The sequence below is a fragment of the Teleopsis dalmanni genome, chromosome 2 (genome assembly GCF_002237135.1).
Source record: "Teleopsis dalmanni isolate 2A chromosome 2, ASM223713v2, whole genome shotgun sequence".
Classification (NCBI taxonomy): Eukaryota; Metazoa; Arthropoda; class Insecta; order Diptera; family Diopsidae; genus Teleopsis; species Teleopsis dalmanni.
In genome coordinates this window covers 148,041,508-148,069,166 of record NC_051847.1, presented here as the reverse complement: position 1 = coordinate 148,069,166, position 27,659 = coordinate 148,041,508, and the positions used below count along the sequence as shown (strand labels likewise).

The following is a 27,659-nucleotide window of genomic DNA, read 5'->3' as shown; positions in this document are numbered from 1 at the left end:
AAAATATTTGATGTATTTTGTAAGAACCGGTACCAATATTTTTTAAATAAATAATATTGTAACAGACTAAAACATTAGTTTTATATAATTTATTTATGTTTTTTAGTTAAGTACATTATAAAATATAAATAAGCTGTTAATATATATAGAAACATAAAATTAAAATGATGAATCTGATTATTTAGATTGCATAAAGATAATTAAAAATACTTTAAAAAAATATGTATAATATTTGATAGACGAGTATAGGTAACGCCATTGCCCGGCGGGTAAAAATTATTGATTTAAAAGATATAACTTTCTCTAGTATTTGTTACAAAATTTCTGTAAGTAATTTTCCAAACAAAACTAATTTTGTATACCAACAAAATATTGTTAAGTAATAAAATTTTTAACAATAGTTTTAGACTTTATTTTGAATAAATTAATAAATTAAAAAACGCAATTAATGCTTTAAAATTGATGATAAAATCAATTGTTTAGTAATTGCTCTCACTATCATATATATTTTTGTAACTTTATACTAGAATTAAGTAATTTAATTTTTTAAGCTGTTTAACAACAGTTTTATAAATTGCTCATATTACTTATACTAATATATATGAACAATAACATTCATAATTTTTATGAAATTAAAATCTAATGTGATTGAACTTGTTTGTAAATGGACAGAAATTTTAGAAAATTTTAAATTATGCGGGAAAAAAATTAACAATTGCATTAATTTTAATAAAGTTAGTATATTTAATAATTTATATATAATATATAATGCTCTGTTTAAAAATATTTTGAACTTAACGTTGAGCTTTCCGGTGTTGAAAATATTCCACAGTATTACTGAAAAAAAAGAGAGAGAATTAAGGCCTTTAATGATAACTTCTCAATTCTATCACGTAGTTTAACAGTTACAAAAAAATGTTTTCTCTACGTTCGATTATAATATAAAAGTATAATATAATATAATTTAAAAGTATTAATAATTATATATACATATAATAGTAAAGTATATGTATGCCAATAAAGGTAAATGTAATAAATTTAGGTCTTTTTGAATACGTTATATTTATAAATTATTATTAAAAGAAGAAAAAGAAGCTGCTCTATCTCCGAATTTCGAATGTTAACATAAATAAATCTCAAATTATTTTCATGGGTCAGTTTACAGTATTAAAATCTTTTGAAGTAACTTTCGTAAACTTTTCGGTATATAGCAAATGTTCAACAAAATATTTAGATTATCTCAATTTATACTATAGGAATACCTACAAAAGAACTAAAAATGGCCTTATATTTTATTTTTTTTCAAACTCAAAAAGTTCTACCAAAATATTTTCATAAAGTTCGTAAAAATTAATATAGAGAATAAAAATTATATTAGTTTATATTTAATAAACTACCAATCGGTATCAATTTAAGCCATTATCATATACTTGAATAGCTTACATTGCTAAACTTTTCCTTATTCAACCATATTTTTAGTTTAGTATTTTGAATTCTAAGACATAAATTCTTAAATTTTTCATATTTTGATAAATATAGAATTATATAAGAAATATGTAAAGCTATCGGTTTTTGAACTTTATAAAAAAGTAACCTATATAAAAGAAAATAAATTTTTAATCTTTAAATTCGCAAGGTAAGTAAGAAATAATTGTTTCTTACTTTTCATTACAACTTTAAAAGATATGACAATTGTTTATTTATAAACGGTTCTTAATATTACGAATGGAATTTTATAATACATGGTATATCTTATCTTCGTACGTACACCTTATTTGTATTTTATTAATAGTAATCACATAATAATTAAAAGTTATTTCGAATATAACTTAATTATAATCGTATTTTTAAATTTTAGAGCAAAATTTTTACAATATATATTGTTTTAATGAAAAACATTTGTAATAAAATTTTATGAAAATATAAAATCTTAAATAAAACTAGAACATTAATTTTACGCGAATTGAATACCTAGATCCGTGGATTTGATAAAGAATTTTAGTAGAGCAAGCTATTTTAAGTAACTTTTTTTTATACGCTATATACCGATATAGTTTTCCTCTCGAGATACCAAAGCTTAAAAGTTTCTAGTTTTCTAGCCCAGTAGTTCAAAATAAAAATACGTTATTATCTGACTGGAGAAATCAGATTCATGCCACTCAAAAAATAAGCTCTAACCACATATAAGTTAAATTGACATCAACTATTTTGTTAGAAAAATTTAAGCTCATGTGGTAAAGAAAAAAATGAAACCCAACATGTGGTATAGTTGAACCAACATGATGCGTCGAGTAAGAATATTTTGCCTTAGATTTACTTACACTCTGATTAAATCAATCAAATTATTTTTCCGAGTGTAGTCAAACTTTATATGTTTCCACTTTACTAACAATGCATTTTTTAATCCAAAAAAAAAACGAATAAAAATTTGGTAGTGCATAAAAATATTACATTTCAATTTCGTTAATATTGAGTTATTTCCTACAATATTACTAAAATTACTCAAAACATATCGCAAAAATTATTTTAAAATGCATAATAATACAAAAATGCAAACTTTACTCTAACCTGCTTACCATGGATGCTGTGAAAACTTAGTCAACTTGAAATAAATTTACTGACAACTCCGAAAATGTGGGTGCAGCTAAACCACACATACTCTACAATACAGTTGGATACGAAAAATTCTTAAAAATGTTTTTAGTATCTTTTTGTCGGTTTGTTATAAAATAGTTAGTTGAAAATGTCGGAAAATTATGTGAACGAGGAAAATGTTACAAATTTCTTAATTGCAACATCCAAATCCAATGAGCCGATAACACATAATGAACAGCTCGAAGAGCAGCAATTGAAAATTCTGTCCTTGCTCTTGGGGAAGTGGGGTCGATGGCAAGCACTTTGGTGTATTTTACTATCTTCATACCAAATTGCATCTACTCTACACATATTTGTATTTGTGTTTCAAGTGAGTTTTTTTTGTATTTTTATTAAAAATTTTTAAATTAATATTGCATTAACGCTATGTTGCAACTACAAGTGTGGTGCGATGATTTGCAATTGCAATAAAATTAAATGCAATGCTAATTATGTTACATACGAACTTAACATGAGATATTTGCACAAAAAAAATTAAACAAAATATGGCTATTACCTTTTATTGTTTTATTGTAAAAAAGTTACGAATACGTTGCGGTTCTTAAGCGTAAAACTGAAACGAAGGCAAAATCGTTGAAAAAGTTATTGCTTCATTGCACGCTTGCAACACACTTGAGTGGCATAATAAAAGTAATTTTAGCAGTTTGGAAGGAAATATAAATTTTAAAATTTATTTATAAAGCAATAGCCTTGTATATGTTTTGCTATCAAGAAGCTCTGCATATGATTTGGCATTTTAGATACTTTGTTGTTATTGTGACTGTCACGCCTCCAACGAAATGGTCAAGACCTAAATAAAATATTACAAATATAGTACAACAAATTGCTTATACGCTAATTACATTATTTATACAATTTATATAAAAAGTTAAGAAGCTTGTAAAATTTTCCAAAACGAAAAAAGTTTATTTAAAATTTATATTGAAATTAAGAACCTTCAGATAATCATCAAATGGAAAGAGAACAAAAGAAAATTTGATTTGGTTTTTGTTTGTTTTAAACTAAGGTAATACATAGCAATTCATTTAAAAAATCATTTGTTAAAACACAATGATATTATCTATCATTGAGATTGCAGAAAATCTTGAGGCTCAATAACTAACTACTAATAAATAATTCATTCTAAGAATATTCTGCTGAAGGTAGAAACACATTAACGCTGGATGTGAAACTATTGTTTTAATAAGGACCTAATTTCAACAGTAGTGAATTACAACAAAGCTGTTTCAAGTAGCGCCAAATACCCATCATCACTGGTGTTAGAATTATTTCTTATATTTGATTATTCGTGAATATTTTCTTTGAGACTGCAAATACCAATGGTTGAACTCGTAACCTACGAAATTTAATGCTCAGATTCAGTGTTCATTAGCCCAGTGACCGAAAGCCGTACTTGGTTTGTATGTTCGCACTTTGGAGTTTTGTTAATTTGTTGTAAAAACTCATTAACAAATTTACTTGCTGTGTTATATTTAAACGAAATCATAAACCAGTTGTAGAATAATTGAATTAATAAATTATAATTATTTTTAATTTTTAGGAATGATGCTTTTTTAAGAATATTAAACCCTCACTTTCACATATATATCTGAAAATTTTTGGTGCATTACTTTTAAATTTAATGTATTTAAGTCCAAATAAACTATATTCAAGCAATTTATTATATACTTACACAGATACCTTCAAAACGAAAACTAATAGTTCATTGCAAATGAATTACGCAGAAGTCATGCCATCCATAATTTTTTCGGATTGATATAAATCAACCACATTTGGTGTAATATAATATAACCACTAGTAAAACTCAAAAACAATCGTTTTGAACTCTAAAAAAAACAAAAATATAAAGTAATTATATTCGTAATAGACTTATTGAGAATAATTTTGGTTGGGTGGAAGTGTCGTTAGTGAAAATCAAACAATATTAAATTCTGATTAATTATACTGGTGTGACACTTATGAAAAAGCATTCCCTCATAGAGCTTACATGCATTTTAGAAATGGTAAGTTTAAGTTTAGCAATTTAAGAATTAATGCATTTTTATCTTTACCATATAAAAAACATTATTTCCCAAAAATGAATACAAAAAGTGAATAGATATTAAAGATCACACCACATTTCACACCTGCTTGCCATACAAAAGTCAAAAATTAGTATCAAACATAAGGAAGACTCTCTTCACAATATAAGGTAGTTGTTTCAATCTAATTCAATATAATACTAATTAAAACTTAGTCTGTGATAGAAAATATCACAATAAAAATTATCGTGATTAACCAAAAGTTTATTCATGTTTGTGAAGCCATTTTTTTTTTAAAACTTATAGAAGATTTTTTATATTTTTAAATTTATTATAGCGTTCTTAGAAAATAGATTTCTTATATTGATTATTCTAAAAACTATATAAACTTTTTATGAACGAAACTGATATTAAAATTTACAATTAGAATTTAGAAACTAAATGTATACAGTTTGTGAAATAATCTGGACCTATATCATTTTCTTTAATATTTTCACATATTTTTTTGAGTTTTATTAATGAGATAATATTTAACCTCAAGATTATTTTAGTCTGAGTTTCTTATCAATCTAACAAAGGCAAACAATAAGTTTACAGATATCTCGGTAATTTTTGAATGTTGAACTCTTCTTTTAATTACGATTTTTTCGTATCTCGAACTTGGCAAATATATGCTGCATTTAGCCAATTATTAAACATCCCATATATACATAGATATATACATACAAATAGCAATATTACCACATAATGTGATATTCCTTTTAAATTAGGTTAGAATTTTCAGTAAGAAAAAATTATATTATTCAATTTAAACATTTCATTTATACCATTAACAAAGTAAATAAATAAAGACAGAAATGTAAATAAATAAATTGTGAAACTCTGAAAATAAAATTAAAACATAATAAACATTGTGAGGCAAATACAAAATTATATGTAAACTGAGTTGTTCACATTTTTAAATCTGAGATTTAAATACCTGCTATAAAAAGGTTGTACTTTCTTTTAAGTATACAACATATAGATTCTCTTTCTTAATTTTAAATAATAATTTTGTTTTTTAATTTTATTATATTTAACCACATAAAAAAATATCGTGTATCGTAAAATGTTTTGGTTAATTTCCTTGAGTATATTGAAACCTTCTATTATGACTACGGTAGTAATTCAAACTAATTACAAAATTATAAAACTTGAACTTGAACTAGTTAAACTCGGTGAACGTAAGCAAATGTGCCAAACTATGAAATAAAAATAAATGCGTTCAAAACCCCACTAAATTTAACTGGAATATCAAGATATTAAAAAATAAAAAATAATATTAAACTTAAGTTGCTAAAAATGCATTTATTGTTAATAAAGATAACATTGAAAATATAAACGAGCAGAAAAAAATTTGTAACAAATTATAAAAATATACATATACGAGTAACCAATGCTTACAAGTGAAAGTATAAATATATAAAACTGCTATAAACAAATTCATAAAAAAATATTGTTACGGATTGAAAATATAGAGGAAGTACTGTATTTTAAAGGTGATCAATTTGTCGTTAAAAAGTAATGAATTTATTTTAGATTTAAAACACATCTCGAAAATTTCTCGTACAAGAACATCAATATAGAACGTGTTGTGTGGTCTTATTCCTCTTGAAGTCACATATATTCTGCATCCAATTTTTTTCTGACAAATATACACATCTATCACACTTCCAAACCAATTGCCACACCATACAGAAACTTTTTCTAAATGCAATTACTTGTAGATTTTCACTGCCCCAGATGTGACAATTTTGCTTATTGGTAAACCCACCAAGCAAAAATAACCCTCATCTTTAAAGCAAATTCGATACGAAAGTCGTCATCAGTGGAAGAATAATCTACTTGAGATCTACCAGTAAATTTTCTATTACTAGACAAAATCTATCATAGAACATTTGACACGGTAGTTAAATAACAGGAATTTTTGTAAACACAATTCAATCACCTAGAATAGTTAAGATAATATAATATCGTAGAAACCAAAGCAAACAAAATAAATGGAATTTTTATATTAAACTTTATACTTAAATGTAATCAAATACATATTAGTATGAAGCAAGAGAAGCCAAATTTGGATAAAAAATTGTATTTTTTGCACAGGTATTTCATAAACTGGTGTATCATACTGAAATTATATTATATTATTCATAGCAAATATACTTAAAAATCAAGCATAACTACTCTATAACCAGAAAAGTTTGGTAATAATAACCCAAAAATGATTTTAAATAGTTACCCATTACTAAACCGTAATGCATTATAATTTACAATATTTGAACAGTTATGTAGTAGCTAAAATTTTTTATTTTAGGACAAAAATTATTATTATTATTTATATAGAGCTAATTGATCAGTTATGTTAAATTATTTGAAAATTTTTTTAAAAGATAATTTATTTTCTAAATATCCAATATAAATAGACAAACAAAACTATATAAACTGTGCGATTTATTAAGTCTCTCGAATACAGAATATCCACAAAGTTTACTTTTTTAATAATAATTAATATTTTATAATTTATAAGCCAACTTTGATGAATGCACTAAGACTTCCAAGAATTTTTACTGCAATTCGTTGACTCTTACTATCATTGAAAAACTTGTGTAAAATCGTGATAATAATAAAAAAATGTTTTGTCATTAAAGCAGGAGTTTTGTCACGTCTTTATTATTTAACTTACCTATATAAAAGACTACATAAACACAAAGAGTTAATTATTTTATCTTTTTGAAGATAACTAATAAGAAAAAACAGTCAACAACAAAAATTAGACATACCTATTGTATAGATGTACCTTTAAAAAGAATTATAGGTACATCTTAATTCTGTCATATGTTCTATATATCATAATAACTGATAACCTTTGTGTGTATCTTCCACTCCCATTTTTTTCAAATTTATTAACTTGTAATTGATATTGAGTTTTTAAATATGTAAATATTTGTTTAGAATATCGACAAAACATATTTGATATTAGTAGTTACTATGAACATTTATATTATATCGTACTTTTTGACCAATTCTCATTCGTCTGTGATGACACTAAAAAAATTTGTCAGACATAAAACACTTAACTAAATCATTAGTTACGAGTTCACTTTTTTTATAATATTACTTATGATGTTATAGACTTATATGATTAAAATTAAAAACTAATAATTAATTTTTTATTTTTTATCTACTTTATATAGCGATTATTTGGGTAAATATATTTCAGAAAAATGTGCGAACATTAAATTCAAGTACGGCTTTGGGTCAGTTAGTTAAAGTGTCCTGACTCTGAGCTTCAAATTTGGCAGGACATAAATTCAATCCCTGGTACTCGCAGTCTTAAAAAAATTATTTACGAATAATTAAATACAAGAACTATTTCCAAGACCACTAATGATGGGTATTTAGCAATACTCGAAACAGCTGTATGGTCAGCCAAAAATTTAATTAATTAAAATAATATAAAATGAATTTTTGTTGTTGTAGTTCACTACTGTTCGAAAGAACCTCTTTATGAAGTTTATATAAAATAAATTAATATAAGTTTCGGGACTAAAATTAGAACCTAATAGTTGACAATAAAAATGTTACAAATATTTTAAATATTTATATAACGATATTTATATAAACGATATTAAAGCTTCAGTTCCAAAACCAACTTCCTTTCTTCTTCAAAGAATACATTATTATAAATGTATAGCTTCAAAAGCAACAAAGTAAGAAAGATAATAGAATAAATAATATAATAAAAAAAAAAGTATCACTTTAGTTGATGTAAGTGTATACAATATTTGCATATAAATTCAATTTAAGACATATGTCATTAGTGACTCTGATTTTAATCATTGATTCCAATTGGTTTCATTAATGGTAATTTGCATTTATGAGAAATAATCACATAAATCATTTTAAATTCACTACAATGTAATTTGTAAGTATTTTTCAAAAAATACTTCAAGACTTAATTTGTAGAATCATAAGAAATAATATAAGTTATTTTACGTGTTCTAATGTTTGTTATTGGTACAATTGCATGATTTGCATTTTGTACAATACATTTAGTTTTTATTTATTTATTTGTATACTCAATACTCGTACAATATGTAGCAATTTTAGTAGTGAAAACCGCAGCTTTAAGTCAAATTCTAGCTTCGATAAAATTATTGACTTTTATCTGCTTTAATTCTATGCAATTAAATTTAAACGTGACATGTAAATCTAATGAAGCATAAAATATGTAAAAAACAAAAACAAAATAAATAATAAAAATAAATACATTTTATTTTTATGTATTTTATAATGATTTTATTAAGGCGATAGCACTGTGTAGATAATTCGAATTTACACGAAAAATGCTTTGATTGCAGATATCAAAAAATCACGAGTTGCCACCCAGATGCATTTTATTTTTGAATTCCGACAGAAACCTACAAAATTAAATATGCATAAATATGTAACTTCATACTTCATTGACCTTTATGAAATTAAGAATAAAAATTTGTAAACATACATAAAAATGAATTATAAATGTTCAAATTTAAAAGCAAACTAATTGCTTCCTATATACAGAGTTTGAAATGCAGTTGCATTTTACAGTTAAAATTTATTTTGAACTTGATACTTTCAAATTGGAATAACATTAATTGTTGTTGCTGTGCTTCAGCACTCGAACTGACAATAATTTTTGTTCGAGTTTGTTACGCATACGCCACGTTGTACGTTACATTTTATTGTTTTGATTTTTTTTCGTGAATTTTAATGTTTTAATTTTGTATATTTTTTTTGGGACGTGCATATGTATAATTCCTTATTTTTTGAAATTCACATTTTTTTTGTATTGTATGTGTTCCGGTGCAATGTTAATTGAAAATTGCGCGGTGACTGAACCTGAAGCGGTTGTAGCAATTCGTATTGACATTTTAATTAATTTTTTTCTCATTTTGTTGTGATTTCGCTTGATAAAATTTTTAAAATATTTTGAAACAATTTTTTTATTAAAGGTGATTTTAAAAAATGTCAAATATTATTAAATTGTTAATTAAAACTTTTTGAAAAATTATATAATTCAATGTAAAATGCATTGAACTGTGTTTTGTTTGAAGTGTTCTATATCAAGATATTATAATTTTGAATAAATGTTGAAAGCAGTTTGCCCCCAAAGATACTTTGAAATTTATTGATCAAATTTTATTGAATTTTTATACATTGAAAGCAATCTACATATATAAAAAATGTAGATACATATATTATATATACAAATAATTAATTTTCAATACTGTCCACAAAAAATTATTGATAGTGAATATTGACAGCTGACTGATGACTACAACGACAAACTCGTAGTTCAACGTTTTCAATTATATATCTATTTATTACATATTATTATCTTAGAAACAATATAATTAAAAAATTGACAATAAGGTACTTTTGTTTTTAAAAAAATGTTACACACATTACTTTCAAATTTTAAATTTAAAACTTTAATGTCTTAAAAAAAATAAAAAAAATTATCCAAAAAAGTAATTGCTGTTTATGCTTTTAGGCTTAATATTTAATATTTGAAACAACATTAAATATTTGAAGCATCATAAATATTTTTTATATTTAAATTAAAATTTATGATTTATATTCTGTCATATTTGCAAACAAAAAACGTTACATTAGGTATATATTATTAGGTATTTAAAAATTAACGAGAGTACATATTTTTAATACAACAAATGAAAAAATTTATAAAAATTTTAACATTAAAATTCAACTTCATACGTAAAACTAAGCATGAGACTTCATTTTGCAAAGATTTTTGATAGTAAAATTCAACAGAAATTAGTAGAGACTATCTATGATAATCTATTTGATAGCAATTAGCGCAGTCCAAACTTAAAAATGTTGTTAATTTTTGTCATTAAAAATTTTAAAATAATTACAACGAAATTGGACATGAGTTCATTAAATACATATAAATTTTAGGTAAAATAAGTATCTTTAAAACAACTGTTCAGCTAAATAACACGAAATCAAAAGGTAATTATTTAATATTAATATGCAATTCTCTTATACAGATTTTCAATTAAAATACATTGCAATTAGACAAACCATTTCTTCCGCTCCTTTTAAGTTGGGATTAAGCAAAAATCACAGTATTAAATATTTTATTGGCATTGATTTAATACATGATGTAGTAACGTATCAGCGATTCTATATGTTTTTACATAAGTATCGGATTTGTCAGATACCTTATATCAATAATCTTATGAATAATATACATATTATTTATTGATTATTACTACTACAATTGTAGATTATACTGCAGATCTTAAGATTGCTATTTGATCATTTTTGTAAAGAGTATTTTATTCATGCTCTTCATCACATTTTTCAAAATTGCTGGAAGAAGTCGTTTACGTATTCTAAAGTCATTTAACTGCACTGAAAGTTATGTGATTTTGGATTATCAAATTCTTGATATGATTTATTGTAATTTATCATTATTTTAATATTGCATGTCTTGAATTTTCGCAAGTGTACTCCATTTTTATGTTTGTATTTAGAAAATCCATACCATAACATCATTCCTTACTTATATAACAGTAATAGTTGAGTACACTTAAGAATTGCTACTCTATAGATTATTTATTGAGATACTAGCTAATTAATTTAAAGTTAAACTCATTAACATATAATATTATATTATAGTAAAATTGTCTTACAGGACTGGGCAAAAAAGACAACAAAATCTTGTTTAGATGAGCGACTAATAACAATTAAGTTTTTAATAAATTGTAATCAAATATACTTTAACACTTAGTGGGAAGTAATTTCAAGATAAACTTATTTAATTAAAAAATAATTTCCTGGATATATATATTTATATATTTATTATCAATATTTAAGCTAGGATAGAAAAAAATTTTCATACCTTTTTTGTTTAAGTAACAAGAATTTTTCATCAATTACGGTAATAAATAAATTATTACATAAATAGTTTTATTATTTCATTTGAAATTACCTATGAGGCAATTATATTTTGCATATCAATAAAAATATAATATATCTACGATTGATAATCAATAAGTGCAATATATTACAAAGAAAAAATTAAGTAATTAATTTACAGTGAATAATTTTTTAATTAAAAACTACACAATACAACTATGTAATTAAAATATTTTACATGTACTCTATAATGTACTACCTACGGGACGTATGAAATATGATTACAAAGAAATTATTAGAAAAACCACAAATATTTGGTATAATTATTTCAATTTGTTTTTTAATAAAAAGTTGCAACTTTTTAATATTATTGATATATTTATTAAATAATTATAAAGACTGTATTTTAAATTTGTTGTGTTTTTTTAAATTATTTCAGTTATATGTATATATTTCATACTCAGAAACTATTACCAATTTAAAAAATTTTTCACATTAGGAAAAACGAAATATTAACTTATGATTTTGTATTTACAAGTCTGTTTAAATAAAACTTGGTTCCAAAGTTATAAGCTAACCAGTTCGAAGCTTCTAAAGTTACTTACTGAATTAAATAAAAAGTGCATATCGCATCGTTTATATAATGTAAGTAATCATTCATTACTTTTTTATTTTAATTTCTGAATTTAACTTAATATGATCCTAGGAGAATATGAATACAAAAGTATTCTTTCATTTAAATTAAATAAAACCGGCTTTTATTTACATGAAATTCCCATATTTAATCTTAATTTGTTAATTATAGTTATTAAATTATTTCTATTATAAATTCATATAAACATATAAACAAACACTGCATGTATATGTATGTGGTCTCTAAAACTTTAAAGTTCAAGTAACCTATTTTGATATTATCTCAAATAATAAATATTTTTTTTTTAATAATTAATTTCTCAAAATTTCGCGTATTACCCTAGAGGCGCAGGTCAATTGCTTATGCTAAACCTAAAACCCAACAATCGAAATTAAAATATTGTTTTTTATAAAATAATATTTATATATAATTATATTGACAGTTATTTTGTATTTGTTTTATTTCCGAAGAAGTCAAAGTTTAATTTTTATCAATATAATGTATTAGTTTTATGAACTCTTTTTTTTAATTAATTTTTTTTTTTTAATTTTTAATCAAATAAATATATTTTTGTTTAATAAACTTTAATAATATAATAAATCACCACAAATGAAGGCCTTGTGTGCTATTATTTGCGAAAAATCATTAAGAACAAATCTATTTATTATAAATAATACATTTAATTATAATTAATTAAGTAATAATTATTTAGCCAAAATTCATTAGATTGTTAAGCATTTTTATCCAAACATAGATTTAAAGTACAATTTTTCAAAATATGTTAGAAGATAGTCTGTTATTGTGCGACTACCGATATAAATCTGCATATTTTCTGCAATAAACAAAATTTTTTCCTGAACAAATTATTTTTTTTTTTCTAACAATTCATTGAAACAGTAAACAAATATTTGACATGGAGTAATTATCGCCTCCGAATATCAGTACAAAAAATTTAATGATACCAAACGTAACAAATTTAAATTTTATGTCGGTTTTTATGTTTTGAAGCTAATAATAAAAATCGGAATAACAAAGTGAAACATTAAACATTTTAACAGTTAAAACAAAATGATAAATAATAAAAAGGTAGCAGATAAATTTGTTGTATTAATTAAATACAATTTTGCACTAATTAATTAAAATAATTTAACAATATTATAAGAGCAGAATATGTAATAGACAATCAAAAACTAATTAAGTTAACATAACACATACTAATTTATTATAAAAACGAATAGTAAATATAAATATATATATATACGCATTTCAGGTTTAATTATATTAAAAAAATTTTAATTATTTTTTATTATTGTTATTTGTAATTTTTTGTTTTAGACAGCGGAAAAAGATTTCTGGTGTGCACGCCCAACAGATATGCTCGATATGAATGCCACAACGTGGAAAAACTTAACTCAACCAAATGGTGATAGTTGCACCATTTTGGATTCAGATGACTATTTCACGCTTTTAACATTGGCAGCGGAGGACAACACCAGTTACACGAATTGCAAAAATTTTGAATTCTATCATGCAGAAGGTGACACTTCCGTAACTTTAGTAGAGGAATTCAATTTAGTTTGCGGTCGCCGCAATTTGCTGAGCGTAGTCGAAATGTGTTTCTTGGCTGGTGCTGCTATTGGCAGCGTATCTAGTGGCTGGATATCAGATCGTTTTGGACGCAAACACACACTAATGTGTTTCGCTTCCATTCAAGCTATTTTTGGTAAATCCATTTATATCAACACTAGTTTTTAAAAATAATTTATAACAACTTCTATTTTTATAATTTTTGTTTTAATTTGTTTTAAAGCAATATTTAAAATATTATTAATATTTATCACTTACACGAGTATACACAAGCACTCCGAGATAAATGGCACACTTCAGTAACTAACTAATTAATTAAAGTAAGATATTTACTTACTTAAACGTATCAAAGTCTTCAATGCAACTGTATCTTATTACTTAAAAATTTATATTGTTTCAATTAATATGGACATAATCTCAAACTCTGTTTAGTCACACTTCCCTTGACTAAATATTTCAAGAATTAATCAGTGATGATGTTTCGAAATTTATGTGCAGATACTTTTATGACACTACCTTTTAGTTAAACTTTAAGTCAATTCGATATAAATTTAAATTAAATTACTTTTGTTTATGATTTAAACATATTTTCTAAAGTTTAAAATGTTTTAGAGAAGCCTTATTAAAGAACATACCAATTTATATTTATTTTTTATTTTATTATTTACTCGTTTACTTCACCCATTTACGTACTATTACTTATCTCGTTTAAACCCATAACCTTCAAAAATTTAAAAGTATTAATTGAATTTAGTGTTGGTAAATACAAGGTTGGTGCTTTACAAATAATAAGTAACTTAAATAACTTCACCGGAATTATAATACAATCTGCGAAGTCTTATGCTTTAATACATTATTGCGTTATAATATTAATACACTATAGGCTCACAAATTATAACTCTTACAAATTCGAATTGTTCAGAAATTAGAACCAATAAATTTCAATACATTGTCTGCACCAAGAGCTCTAAAATTAAAACTTCTTATTGTAATTTTTAAGCGAATTCTTCTTTCTGTTATTTTTTATGTTTTGTATATATAAGTAAGTTGATAAATGTTCAAGACTCATCTGAATAAGAGTTTAATACCGATAATGATACTAATGAAATGTGTGTCATTCTAAAGCGACTGAAAGAGTCAATATCTTAATAAACTGGTACAAAAAGAATGACTCGTTTCCTACTGATCACATGACCAATCTTTTAACTTTTCGTCCCGATAACATTATGAAAAATTTGACTATATAAACCTAAAAAACAAACAAATTTGTACTAGCAAATATTACTCAATATTTTTCACAATAATGCTTAAAAAGGATTGATTTCAACTGTGAAGTAAAGTTTTTATATAGGGTGTTAATTTTTTGATCATTTGTTATAAAATTTCAAATTCGAACTAACCGAAAAACAATGTGGTTTTAATTTGCGAGCTTTTACCGTATATATGTTTTTTTTTAAATCCATGTTTTACATAAACCCATGTCAGTAAATATCGAAGCCTGTTCTATAATTAATCTATTGTACAAAATTAAAAATAATCAATGAAGATAAAGTAGACAAATCTACAATCTAATCTAATTTATAGATAATCTACAAATTGTAAAATCCACACAATTCTGATATCATTATATATTTAGGCACGAACATTAACTAAAAATTTTGATAATAGAAAAAAATAGAAAAAAAAATATAAAAGAAATAATTGGTGTTCTATAACATAATTACAAAAACACCAATGACAAAACGTACATATATGGTATTTATACATAAATGGCTGTAAACATAAATTAAAATGCTGCTAAATTTTATTATAATTACTTTAATGAACTGCAGAAAACTTAGATAAATAATATTTTTTAGTGTAGTCTGAGGCTCCTAACACAATCCTGGTTACGACACTGTACTAGCTGTCGAAAATAGGTTTAAATTTGTTAATATATGTGTGTATATATATATAGCCCTTTTCTCTGGACTAAAAAGTATTCGAGAAATGTCATTAATAAAATTAATTAATTATTATTTAAGTAATAGGCTATTAAAGCACCCTGACCTAAAAGATCTATTGTGCGCCTAAAGGCTCAACTAGGACAATTTTAGACTATTTATAACTATTGACTATTGCTGTGGGCTTAATATTACCTATTTGACTTGGGACCAATATCCTGCTTCTAAGGTAATCGTGTCTACGTCTTGCCACCGCTGGGCAGATGCATAGAACATGTTCTGATGTTTCCTTATCCTCATGACAGAGCCGACAGGAGTCACTTTCTACCACACCTATAATCTTCATGTGGCAATTAAGTCTACAGTGTCATGTAAGAAGTTCAGTGTAGATTTTATTATCGTTTCTGCTAAGGCCAAGGATAGCAGCAACTTTGATGTGATCAGGATCAATGAATCTTTTTGACTGTCGCATGCCTGTTTGGGCTCTACAGTGTTCAAGTAGATGTTGTTTCTCCCGTTCACATAATAAGCTATTTGTGAAGCTATTTGTTACATGCACCCTTCTTTGCTAGGGAGTCTGCTATTTCATTGCCCTCATGCCCTTCGTGTCCCGGTACCCACATAAGAGTAATATAGTTCCTCGATGCTAGGGTGTTGAAAAGTTGAAAGCATTCCCAGACCAATTTTGATTGGAATAACGATTTTGCTAAAGATTTTAAAGCTGCTTGGCTGTCTGAAAGGATGCATATTTTGGTACCTCGGGTGCCCTTTCGTATGCATTCTCTTGCACATAGCTCTAAGGCATGGACCTCTGCCTGAAAAATGAAAGCTGTTTTTCCCATTGCGATTGCTTTGCGGAATTTCGGTCCTATAACTCCTGCTCTCGTACTGCCATCTTCCATTTTGGACCCATCAGTATACAATAATTGTGAGTTATGGTACCCTGTCTTAAGTTAATTTCATTGTTTCTCCAGGTGGATCGGTCACTAATGACCACTTCGAATTCCCTGGAGAAAGCTAATTTTCTATTCATCTTGTCAAAAAATTAATTGATAAAATATCAATGACGGAATAATGGAATTAAACATATTTTGTTATTTTGGCACTCTTGCACTTATATCTTCGTACCGAATCGGTATTTTAACGATATCTATACAAATTTTATTTTCAAATAAATCGTAAAACCGTTAAAACTATTCAAAGAAATCGTTGAAGTTATTATAATTTATTCCTCAAAAAGTATTCATAAATAAATGTATAAATATGTTATTAAAAAGTGACGAAAAATGAAAAAGAAATTTGAAAATGTTGAAAACTATTGTTTTTAATAGATACAACAATAAATTACAACAATAAAATTGTTTTTAATTAATTAATTGAATTTTTGTGAAACCATACAGCTATTTCGAGTAGTGCCAAACATCCATCGGCAGTTTTGGAATTATTTCTTATATTTATTTTTTCATAAATAATTTCTTGAGACTTCAAATACCAATTGTTGAACTCGTACCCTGCCAAATTTCAAACTCAGAGTCAGTGTTCATTAGCAAACTGACCCAAAGCTGTACTTGACTTGTATGTTTGCACTTTGGAGTTTTGTTGATTTGCTGTTAAAGTTCATTAACAAATTCACTTGCTGTGTTATATTAGAATGAAATCATAAACCAGCTGTAGAATAATTGAATTATTTAAGTATATTTTTATTTTTAATTGTTTAGTTTCACTTAAACTGTATTAATACAGTAATAATATTTACTTTTATTCATAGCTGATCAAGTATATTTTAAATAAAATATTTGTACTTATGAATATTAAAAAAAATGATTTGTACTAGCAAGCGCGTCTAAAATATAAGTCAACAATTCTGACTGTCTTGTGATAGCCGCTATAGAACCCAGTGTTCAACCATTTGAGTATTATCATCGTTTCAATTTCGCGGATGAGTTCTTATGTCATGTCGAAATATCATCATTTCGAAATAGCAAGTGACTACTGTAATATCTATGTTTCACCAAACGATGATTCGGATCATCAATACTGAAGCGGTACCGATCACAAATGACAGCAATTGACAATGCATCAATTTGTCACCTATTTTTATTTTTAAGAAATATTTATTTATTTGTTTGCTTGCGACTTCATATTTATACATTTAAAAGCTTTTTATTTTTCATTTATGTCTGATTTTTATGTTAGTATAATTTATTTTATATTTTTTTTAACAATATGATTTGTATATTTGCACATATATAATATTTATATTGATTTTTTGCTTAATATTTTTCTTTGTTTAAACTAATTTATTTAATTATAATTCAATTGAATTTATTATATTTTTGATTTATTGCTGTTCTCTTTACAGGCACTATTTTAGCCTTCTCTACATCGTTAAGCATGTACATGACATTACGTGTCATAATGGGTTTTGCTAGCATGACCGTGACTGTGGTCAGTTTCGTGTTGGTTGTAGAATTAGTCTCTGGAAAATGGCGCACTATTATAGGCATTTTAAACATTGTACCCGTAGCGCTCACTTATGTTCTTACAGCAGGCATTGCATATTTTGTTAGAGATTGGCGCACGTTACAGTTAATTATTTCATTACCATGGCTTGCAATTATATCCATTTGGTAAGTAATGTGATACATATTAAAAAATTTTATCAGACATAAAGTGCTTCATGTATGCGTATACCTGATAATATATTTTCCTAATAACCAGAAAAATTGCTATTAAAAGATATATATAACTTTATAAACGTGAAGTTCAAGTTCAAAAATGTTTTTTTTTAATAATCTATAATAATTTCTACTTCTACGATCTATTAAAAGCAGGGACCGTAACAGTTATCATAAAAAAAATAAAAATCATCTTATAACTGTTATCATATGCATTTTAAAATAAAACTCAAAAAATAATAATTAAATTTGATTTTTATTATATTCATCAAAAATAATAATTATTATATGCCTTTTATTTTTTTCGCGCAGAAATAACTCTTAAAATTTGCTTCTTATTTTAAAACGCACAAATAACTGGTATACTTGCGTTATATAATATAAAAAGCAAGAGTATCGCGCAAATTCTGCGCGATATTTTTAAAATGAAAATATAAAATGCAATTTTCATACAAGGTAGTTGTTTTTGTAATTCCATAGAAAATGTTTTAAAAGGTTGGTGCAGGTAAAGATTTAGTTTAGTTTTTTGTTTTTGTATTTTGCATACAAATTTGTTCTCCTACAAAATACAAATATTAAATACAAAATATGAATCCAAAATACAAAAACAAAAAACTGAACTAAATCTTTACCTGCACCAACCTTTTCAAACATTTTCTATGGAATTGCAAAAACAACTACCTTGTATGAAAATTGCATTTTATATTTTCATTTTAAAAATATCGCGCAGAATTTGCGCGATACTCTTGCTTTTTATATTATATAACGCAAGTGTACCAGTTATTTGTGCGTTTTAAAATAAGAAGCAAATTTTAAGAGTTATTTCTGCGCGAAAAAAATAAAAGGCATATAATAATTATTATTTTTGATGAATATAATAAAAATCAAATTTAATTATTAGTTTTTGAGTTTTATTTTAAAAAGCTCATATATAAAAAGCATGCATAATATTAAGGATAAAAGTTATTAGAATGATAACTATTTACTTAAATAAGAGTTTAGACAACTTTTTGTTGCTGCTTTTTTTCATAAAAAATTTTAAAACAACTGTTATTTTCGGTCCCTGATTAAAAGTTTTTAAATTGAATGCATATCACAGTAGTCTGCGGCTAAATTTGTAATTATTTGAATTACATGGTCATCCATTTCATGGTCCTGATTTGAGAGACCTATTGACAAGTTCAACATAGTTGTATTAATTTAGTATATTCTTTGTTACACTATGAATCGTTGAACATATAAAAACTATAAAAATATTACAAAAGTGTTGATATGTGGTAATAACATTTCTAAAAAATGTTATTCACTTATTAAACTTATTTTCCTCAGATGAGTATGGACTGTCGTGTCTAGAGTTATGAAAATTTACAAATAATTGATGGAAAACCATTACATCAATAAAATTTCACTGTATGACTTAGCATTTGCTATATCACAAACTTTCTCTTTTAATCGTTATACTATCTAATTATTAATTTTTTTAATTTTAATATAAAGACAGGATTGTAACAGATATGAAGTTGCAATAAGACAATTACAATATATTACATATATTACACGTGATCGTTTTACCAAAGAATCTATAGTACAAAGAAGTGCCACGCTCATACAAACGAAATACCCACTTTATTTTGCTGGTGGATTTATAATAAATCCACCCAACCTCATGCAACAATGTTCGATCGAGTCACAACTGGTATGATGTTCAGTTCAAACTCATTGCAACCCACAATTGTTTTTATATGCCTGTCTCTTTTGCCTTTCTTGTTTTTATTTGTCTATTTTATTAATATACATTGATTAGTAGCGAAGTGAATGGTAAAGAAATCCCTGAAAGAATTTTACCATGTACTTTGTTGCTTTATTTTCTTGTACTGGAAAGGCCTATATCATAGGAGTAAAGAGTAATAGAACACATTTTTTTTTTCTTGCAAAAAATGATGCACTACAAAAACTATTATGTATGTACAAATGTGATATTGGAGACATTAAGTCTGCAGTACATAAATAGGTTTGTTTTTATTGCACATTTGTGCATATATTTTACCTCAAAAGGAACTACTTCTTAATAGTTTGAATTTTTGGTGACTTTTTGTGATTATTTTAAAAAATATTTTTAAGATTCATATAAAAGTGTTTGAAAAGTATTTTAAAGAAAATAAAAATATTAGAAAAGTAAGAAAAATTATATTGAAAAAATATATAGAAGTCACTAAAACCTCTAATAATGCTTCCTGGTTTGAGGAAGCGCATGAATGCTATTTACACCAGATTGAAATGTTAAAATTGGTGATTACGATATTGCTTCGGAAACATTGCGCATGGACAACATTTAAGAATAAAGCTTCATAGCATGGAAAAAATCAGATTTGAGACATAAATAAATTTGTAATGTGTTTTTACACTACAATTTATAACAATAGCAAACAGGTAATTTTGTTTCATATGCTATTAAATTCAAAAACTTATCAAATGTACACAATTTTGACTTCGTCACTGAAATGCTGTTTGATCGTTTGAACATTTTACAGCGAACAAACATACAAACATGCGTATAATGTAATACAGAGGGTTGCATGTATGATTGAATACGAATGCAGTCGGGCTTTTGTCAGCCTTACTCGACTCACATATAGGTTTGAACTGAACATCATACCAGATGTGATTCGATCGAACATTGTTGCATCAGGTTGGGTGGATTTATAATAAATCCACCCAACCTCATGCAACAATGTTCGATCGAGTCACAACTGGTATGATGTTCAGTTCAAACTCATTGCAACCCACAATTGTTTTTATATGCCTGTTTCTTTTGCCTTTCTTGTTTTTATTTGTCTATTTAATTAATATATGTACATTGATTAGTAGCGAAGTGAATGGTAAAGAAATCCCTGAAACAATTTTACCATATACTTTGTTGCTTTATTTTCTTGTACTGAAAAGGCTCATATCATAGGAGTAAAGAGTAATAGAATATATTTTTTTTTATTGCAAAAAATGCACTACAAAAACTATTATGTATGTACAAATGTGATATTGGAGACATTAAGTCTGCAGTACATAAATAGGTATGTTTTTATTGCACATTTGTGCATATATTTTACCTCAAATGGAACTACTTCTTAATAGTTTGAATTTTTGGTGACTTTTTGTAATTATTTTAAAAAATATTTGCAAGATTCATATAAAAGTTTTTGAAAAGTATTTTAAAAAAAATAAAAATATTAGAAATGTAAGAAAAATTAGGATGAAAAAATGTGTAGAAGTCACTAAAACCACTAATAATGCCTCCTGGTTTGAGGAAACGCATGAATGCTATTTACACCGGATTGAAATGTTAAAATTGATGATTACGATATTGCTTTGGAAACATTGCGCATGGACAACATTTAAGAATAAAGCTTCATAGAATTGAAGAAATCAGATATGAGACATAAATAAATTTGTAATGTATTTTAACACTACAATTCATACCAATAGTAATTTTGTTTTTGTTTTATACTATTAAATTCAAAAACTTATCAAATGTACACAATTTTGATTTCGTCACTGAAATGCTGTTTGATCGCTTGAACATTTTACAGCGAACAAACATACAAACATGCATATAATGTAATACAGAGGGTTGCATGTATGATTGAATACGTATGCAGTCAGGTTTTTGTCAGCCTTACTCGACTCACATATAGGTTTGAACTGAACATCATACCAGTTGTGACTCGATCGAACATTGTTGCATGAGGTTGGGTGGATTTATTATAAATCCACCAGCAAAATAAAGTGGGTATTTCGTTTGTATGAGCGTGGCACTTCTTTGTACTATAGATTCTTTGGTTTTACGTTGTATTAGAGCATGTACTGCACACTTTTAGCTTATTTAGAAAGTTAGTTTCACTACATTAATGCATTTACCTTGAAACTCTGCATTATGATAACCGATAATCATCATATATTTAGCTGAGGAACATAACAAACTGCTATCAAATAATTTCAGATACTACATATAATTTTAATATAGTATACTTACACAACCATAACAATATATTTAATCAAAAAAAGTTTAATTAACACAATATGTACTCCCACATATGATTGAAAACTTGTTTGTTTACACATTTTAGGTATTGCATGCCAGAATCTCCACGTTGGCTACTTGCACGTGGACAACTCAAAGATTTGTATGCAATTATTGAACGTGCCGCCCGCATGAATAGACGCATCCTACCTGTAAATTATCAGAAGTCTGTTGAAGCAGCAGCACCGGCAACAGTGCATTCCACAGCAAAAATGCAAGCAACTATGGAAAATGCTAATACGAGTGTGAGTGAAGCCAGTAAGGACAGCAGAAGTACTGTGACGAATAGCATTGATGGCAATACGAATCCATTGGTAGTGGTTTTCGGTAAACTTTACAGACGCACTACTTGCTTGACTTTGATTATTTGGTTGACATTGATTATTATTTACTTTGGCTTGACTTTGCATCTCAGTAATTTAGGTGGCAACATTTATATGAACACGGTAAGTGGAAGTGTGTGAGTAGCACTTTATGCAAAAATTCGTTCGTTTTATCTGCATATTAATACTAGTATATTTCTACATTTACATAGTAAAATAAGCATTGTTGAATACCGTATATATTAAAATGTTAGATAGCAATCTATGCTTGTAAACATTTTGATTTACTATTTAAATGGAAGTCCTTTCATTTCTTTAAAATTTATTCTCTTTAGTATCACACACTCTCTATACAATTTTTTATCAATTTATTTTTTTGTAATCCTTAAAGGCTATTGCGGGCATTGTTGAAGCCATTTCCATATGTGTGGGTCTCGTCATTGTGCTAAAGTTTGGCTTACGACGTAACCTCATTGCCTATATGTTGATACCAGGAATTTGTTGTTTGGCCACAAATATTGTGCCACAAGGTGATGACAATTTAAAATGGGTCATAACATTGGCTATGATTGGTAAGTAAGAGCAGTCCTTTTTCAGTTAATACAAATTGGAATAATATAATCAATTTAAATATTTTTTTTATTGACATTTTAAACAGCAAAATGTGTTATTGGCGCTAATAATGCCATCATACCAACCTACACAGCCATGCAGTATCCCACTGTAGTGCGTAACTTTGGCGTTGGTTTGGGCAATTTGGCTGCTGGTGTTGGCCTTGTGCTGGTCCCTTATATGTGGCTTTTGGTAAATATTTTGTTTTGACTTACTTTTATGTAGTAAAAAGATAAAAATTGCTTTTGTTGTGCTTTTTATTAGGAACATGTTGATCCTTTGTTACCGATGAGTATTATGGGTGTGTGTGGCCTCATTGGCGCAGTGACTTTAATGCTGATGAAGGATGTACAAAAGTAAAAAGTAAACGATTATCCTTTAGTATTAGATTTACTGCAAACTGTGATATCAAAGCAAAATCAACATGTATTTTATACGTACGAAAAACCAATTATAAAAATGATATTTACTTGAATGTACTTAAAATTGCATGGCTATACATTTTATAATAAGTTCGCATATATATAAGTTTTAGTATTATTAATCATATTACAAAAAATTATTTACATTTATAAATTTATTGTTATTTCTTATACATTCAAATAAAATTTACTTCAAATAAAAATTAGTAACTAAACATTTGCTCGATTGCTTGAAACGTGAGAAGTTCCCGTGACTCGAAGAAAATACTATGAGTATAACAAATAGTAAGTAATGAGAGAAAAACTATTAATAAACTAATAATAATAAATATTAGCAATTAAGATGTTTAATTAATTCCATTAATAAATATAAATGTTAAACACTAATTTATAATTTAATACTAATTACAAATATAATATTTTAAAATATTCTATGCTAGAAAACCAGAATACACGTTTTTTCGTTTTGGCAGAAATAGACGCTTTTAGAACTAATCAATATATAATGATGTCTACTTTAGCATTAATTAAATAAACTTTCACATACTCGTAATTGTTTAGAAAATATAATGAAGAAACTTTTCCATTTTAAAATTTCATTGATCCACTTTTTTGATGTATTTCTAAAAATTTATTTTCTATCAGATCGATAAATTTGGGACTGATATTCTAGTTTTGATCGCCAATACAATGAACATTTTAATATATCTCATAATTTTTCAAACATCACAAATTTTAATTTGTTTATTAATCAACAACATTCAAAATTCTAGGTGCATATATTGTCAACTTATTAGATTCTCTTAAAATATGTATTGAAAAGCGAATAAAAAATTAAAAATGAGAAAAATCTAGTCTTGACTTTATTGAAAAACCATATGGCATTGTATTAGAATATCAACATATAAAAGTACGATTTCTGCTGATCGCGTTTACAAATATGACACAGGATACGATGACTTTATATTTGAATATGGAAAGTGTAGGGCTTTTATAGCTGATTAGGTATCATTAAAGAATCTGATAGCAATTTCCGGTATAAGATTTTCCAATAGTATATCAGAAGCAATTTTAAGTTCCATCACTTCCGCTTGAAATACATATTTAGCGTTTACTAACAGTCGATCAATATTATAAATGACACAATGATTCACTACCTAGATTTTAGATCAAGCGGAAACCTAGTTTGTTGAGGTTCGATAAGCTACTATTTTGTTATCCTTTTCTTCATCTTCTTTTATTTCATTTTTTCACCAGCTTATTTATTAAGATATTAACAAGAACTGATATGTCTCAGCTGTTAATTAGATTAATAAGATTCACTTTCTTATTACATCTAGTGTCATTAAATAAAAAAACCATTTGTTGTAACATTTTTTACTAGTAAAGCGTCGAGGCCATTACTATTAAAATTTTTACAGCAAGTATTAGTACAAAATCCAAGAACGTACTTTGCAAAGTATAAGTAGAAAAATTATCGGCGCAGAAGGTTGGTATCTTTAGGCAGTTTTACATTTACCTAAAATTAGGACGGCCCAAAAACTGTATAGGACATATATATTTTAGGACATATTTTATATATATGTATAGGACATATATATTCATATTTACTTTAGAAGTGTTAATTTAACTGAATAACAAATTGCTTTTTCTGTTAGTACAAAACTTTTGCGACTGTTATTAACAGCATAAAGCTTTAACATTTTAAACGTCTGTTACTGTAGGTATTAAACAAGTTTATGAAAAATGTATAGAGCTTAAAAGGTTGTTGTACATAATAAATAATTTTATTAAATTTGTACTCTTGGTTTAAAGAAATAAACATTAAATATATTATAATAGTAAATTCAAATTTAAACTTAAAATAAAATTAATATATAAATGTATTTTATAATATAATATATTAACATGTATATATATATAATATGTAGTTGACAGATATTAACCACTTATATATAATTGCAAGTTTTAGTAAACAGAGCTTTAGGTTCGAAGTAATACTGTAACTTCTCTGCTGGAAACTGAAATTTTTAAATGAGAGAGTAATTACATTATATGCCTTATACTGTATTTACAGAATAATTCTATCATTTAGTCCATCTATGTAAGTCATTGTTCCATAATGTACCATCCTGTGTTAGCAATAGTTCTCAGTATTTAGATTAGTAACCTTTATATTATTTGAATATTTGACTTGTTCCCGGTACCACACATTTTGAGCCCATATCTTTAGATTGTTGTAATAACTATCTTATAGATTAATAATTTGATTGCAATTGATAGAGTTGAGTTTGGGTCAAGCAACTAATATACTTGTCCAAATCTTCAATGCGGTTCATTTCGTTCATGCGGTTTTGTATAGGTATATGCTCTTTCCAGTGCAGTTTTTGATCCATACCAAGATTTGCAGCAAAATATTCAATATTCTATTACTAAACATTAACCACCTGATTCTTATTTTGGTTATTGTAATATACTACACACTTGCTACTTATCAATTTAAACATCTACATCTTCTTTCAGTAAATGGATAAGGTTCCAATTCTGTATTTTGTGCTGTGTAGTTGAAAATGCGAACAGAATTATTAAAAAAACAATTTAGTTTTAGTGCAATTTGAAGTAAAAAGCTTTATTTTGAGTTGGATCTGATACCTCTTATATTTTTAGTATCCTAAACCGTCCCCCATCGTATCATCGTACATCGTTGTATATGTATTAAAAATATAAGCTTCTTAAGCTTTTATTTTATATAGGTACTACAAGAAATGGTTTGTGAATTTATTACTTCAATTAATTTGGATTAATCCAAAGCTTTTGTGCAGTTTAAGCCAATGAACCAAAAAACTGAGAAACTATTATTCCAATATCTGGCATAATCCCATTCAAATAAAATTTGTTAAGATCTTAAAAATTATGGCCATTTATTATTTAATAAATTTCAAATATACAAAAATATTATACATAATTTTTAAGTAATTAAAGTTCTTATTGTATTGTTCATATAATAAAAGTAAAAAAAGCACATAAATAATAAACCAAATCAGGTCATTTGACGACGTTAGGGCCAACGTCTAATTTAAAAACTAAAAAGTTGATTTATATTAAAATCAGCAAACAGATTCACAAAAACATAGATAAATTCGACTCGTCGTGGTGATCAAGAATATGTATTGTAACTTAAGGTTTGTATTATCTTGTTCTCTGAAGGGCAAATATTTTGGTAAAAAAAAAGCAACAATATGCTTTTAAAAGTTATATATAAGATAAATATGAATATTTGCAATAAACGAAATATATTATGTCAAATATTCATAATATTTTTGAAAATTGTGAACATGTCATAACAATTTAAACTTTTCAAGTAATTGTGATCCCTACTTAAACTCACTTTCTTACGCAATTTACTCTACTTATTTTATGCAATGCACGCTCGTACTTAAATTTAATTGAATTGTGCAGTGGAAGACACAAAATAAGAAAGGTACTTCAAATGCATGACACGTAAATTAGCTTATTATTTCTCTGTTACAGTTTCAAGATACATTCAATGGTATATAAAAAAAAAAGAAAACATTGCGAATTTGAAAGGTTCCAGAAAAACCTAGTTAGTAATCTATGAAAACTTCAAAAACATAGAATTAAGCTTCGCTTGTGAAAACTTGGAGCTTAAGCTTAGCTTAGAATATTTTCAATGAAATTTCCGCCGGATGTGCTTAAGTCTCAATCTCTACTTATTTATC

At 26.1% G+C, this 27,659-nt stretch overlaps 1 protein-coding gene across 1 annotated transcript in view; it reads left to right on the top strand.

Moving 5' to 3' along the window:
• LOC119682099 (organic cation transporter protein) overlaps positions 1-24,011 on the top strand; it is a 39,429-nt gene extending 15,418 nt beyond the window's left edge. Inside the window, exons 2-7 of the mRNA XM_038095452.1 lie at positions 13,615-14,002; positions 18,172-18,439; positions 22,609-23,008; positions 23,277-23,457; positions 23,544-23,689; positions 23,762-24,011. Coding sequence (XP_037951380.1) covers positions 13,615-14,002; positions 18,172-18,439; positions 22,609-23,008; positions 23,277-23,457; positions 23,544-23,689; positions 23,762-23,857 — 1,479 coding nt within the window. The 3' untranslated portion in view covers positions 23,858-24,011. The remainder of the gene's footprint in view (positions 1-13,614; positions 14,003-18,171; positions 18,440-22,608; positions 23,009-23,276; positions 23,458-23,543; positions 23,690-23,761) is intronic.
• The last annotated feature ends 3,648 nt before the right edge of the window (positions 24,012-27,659 follow it).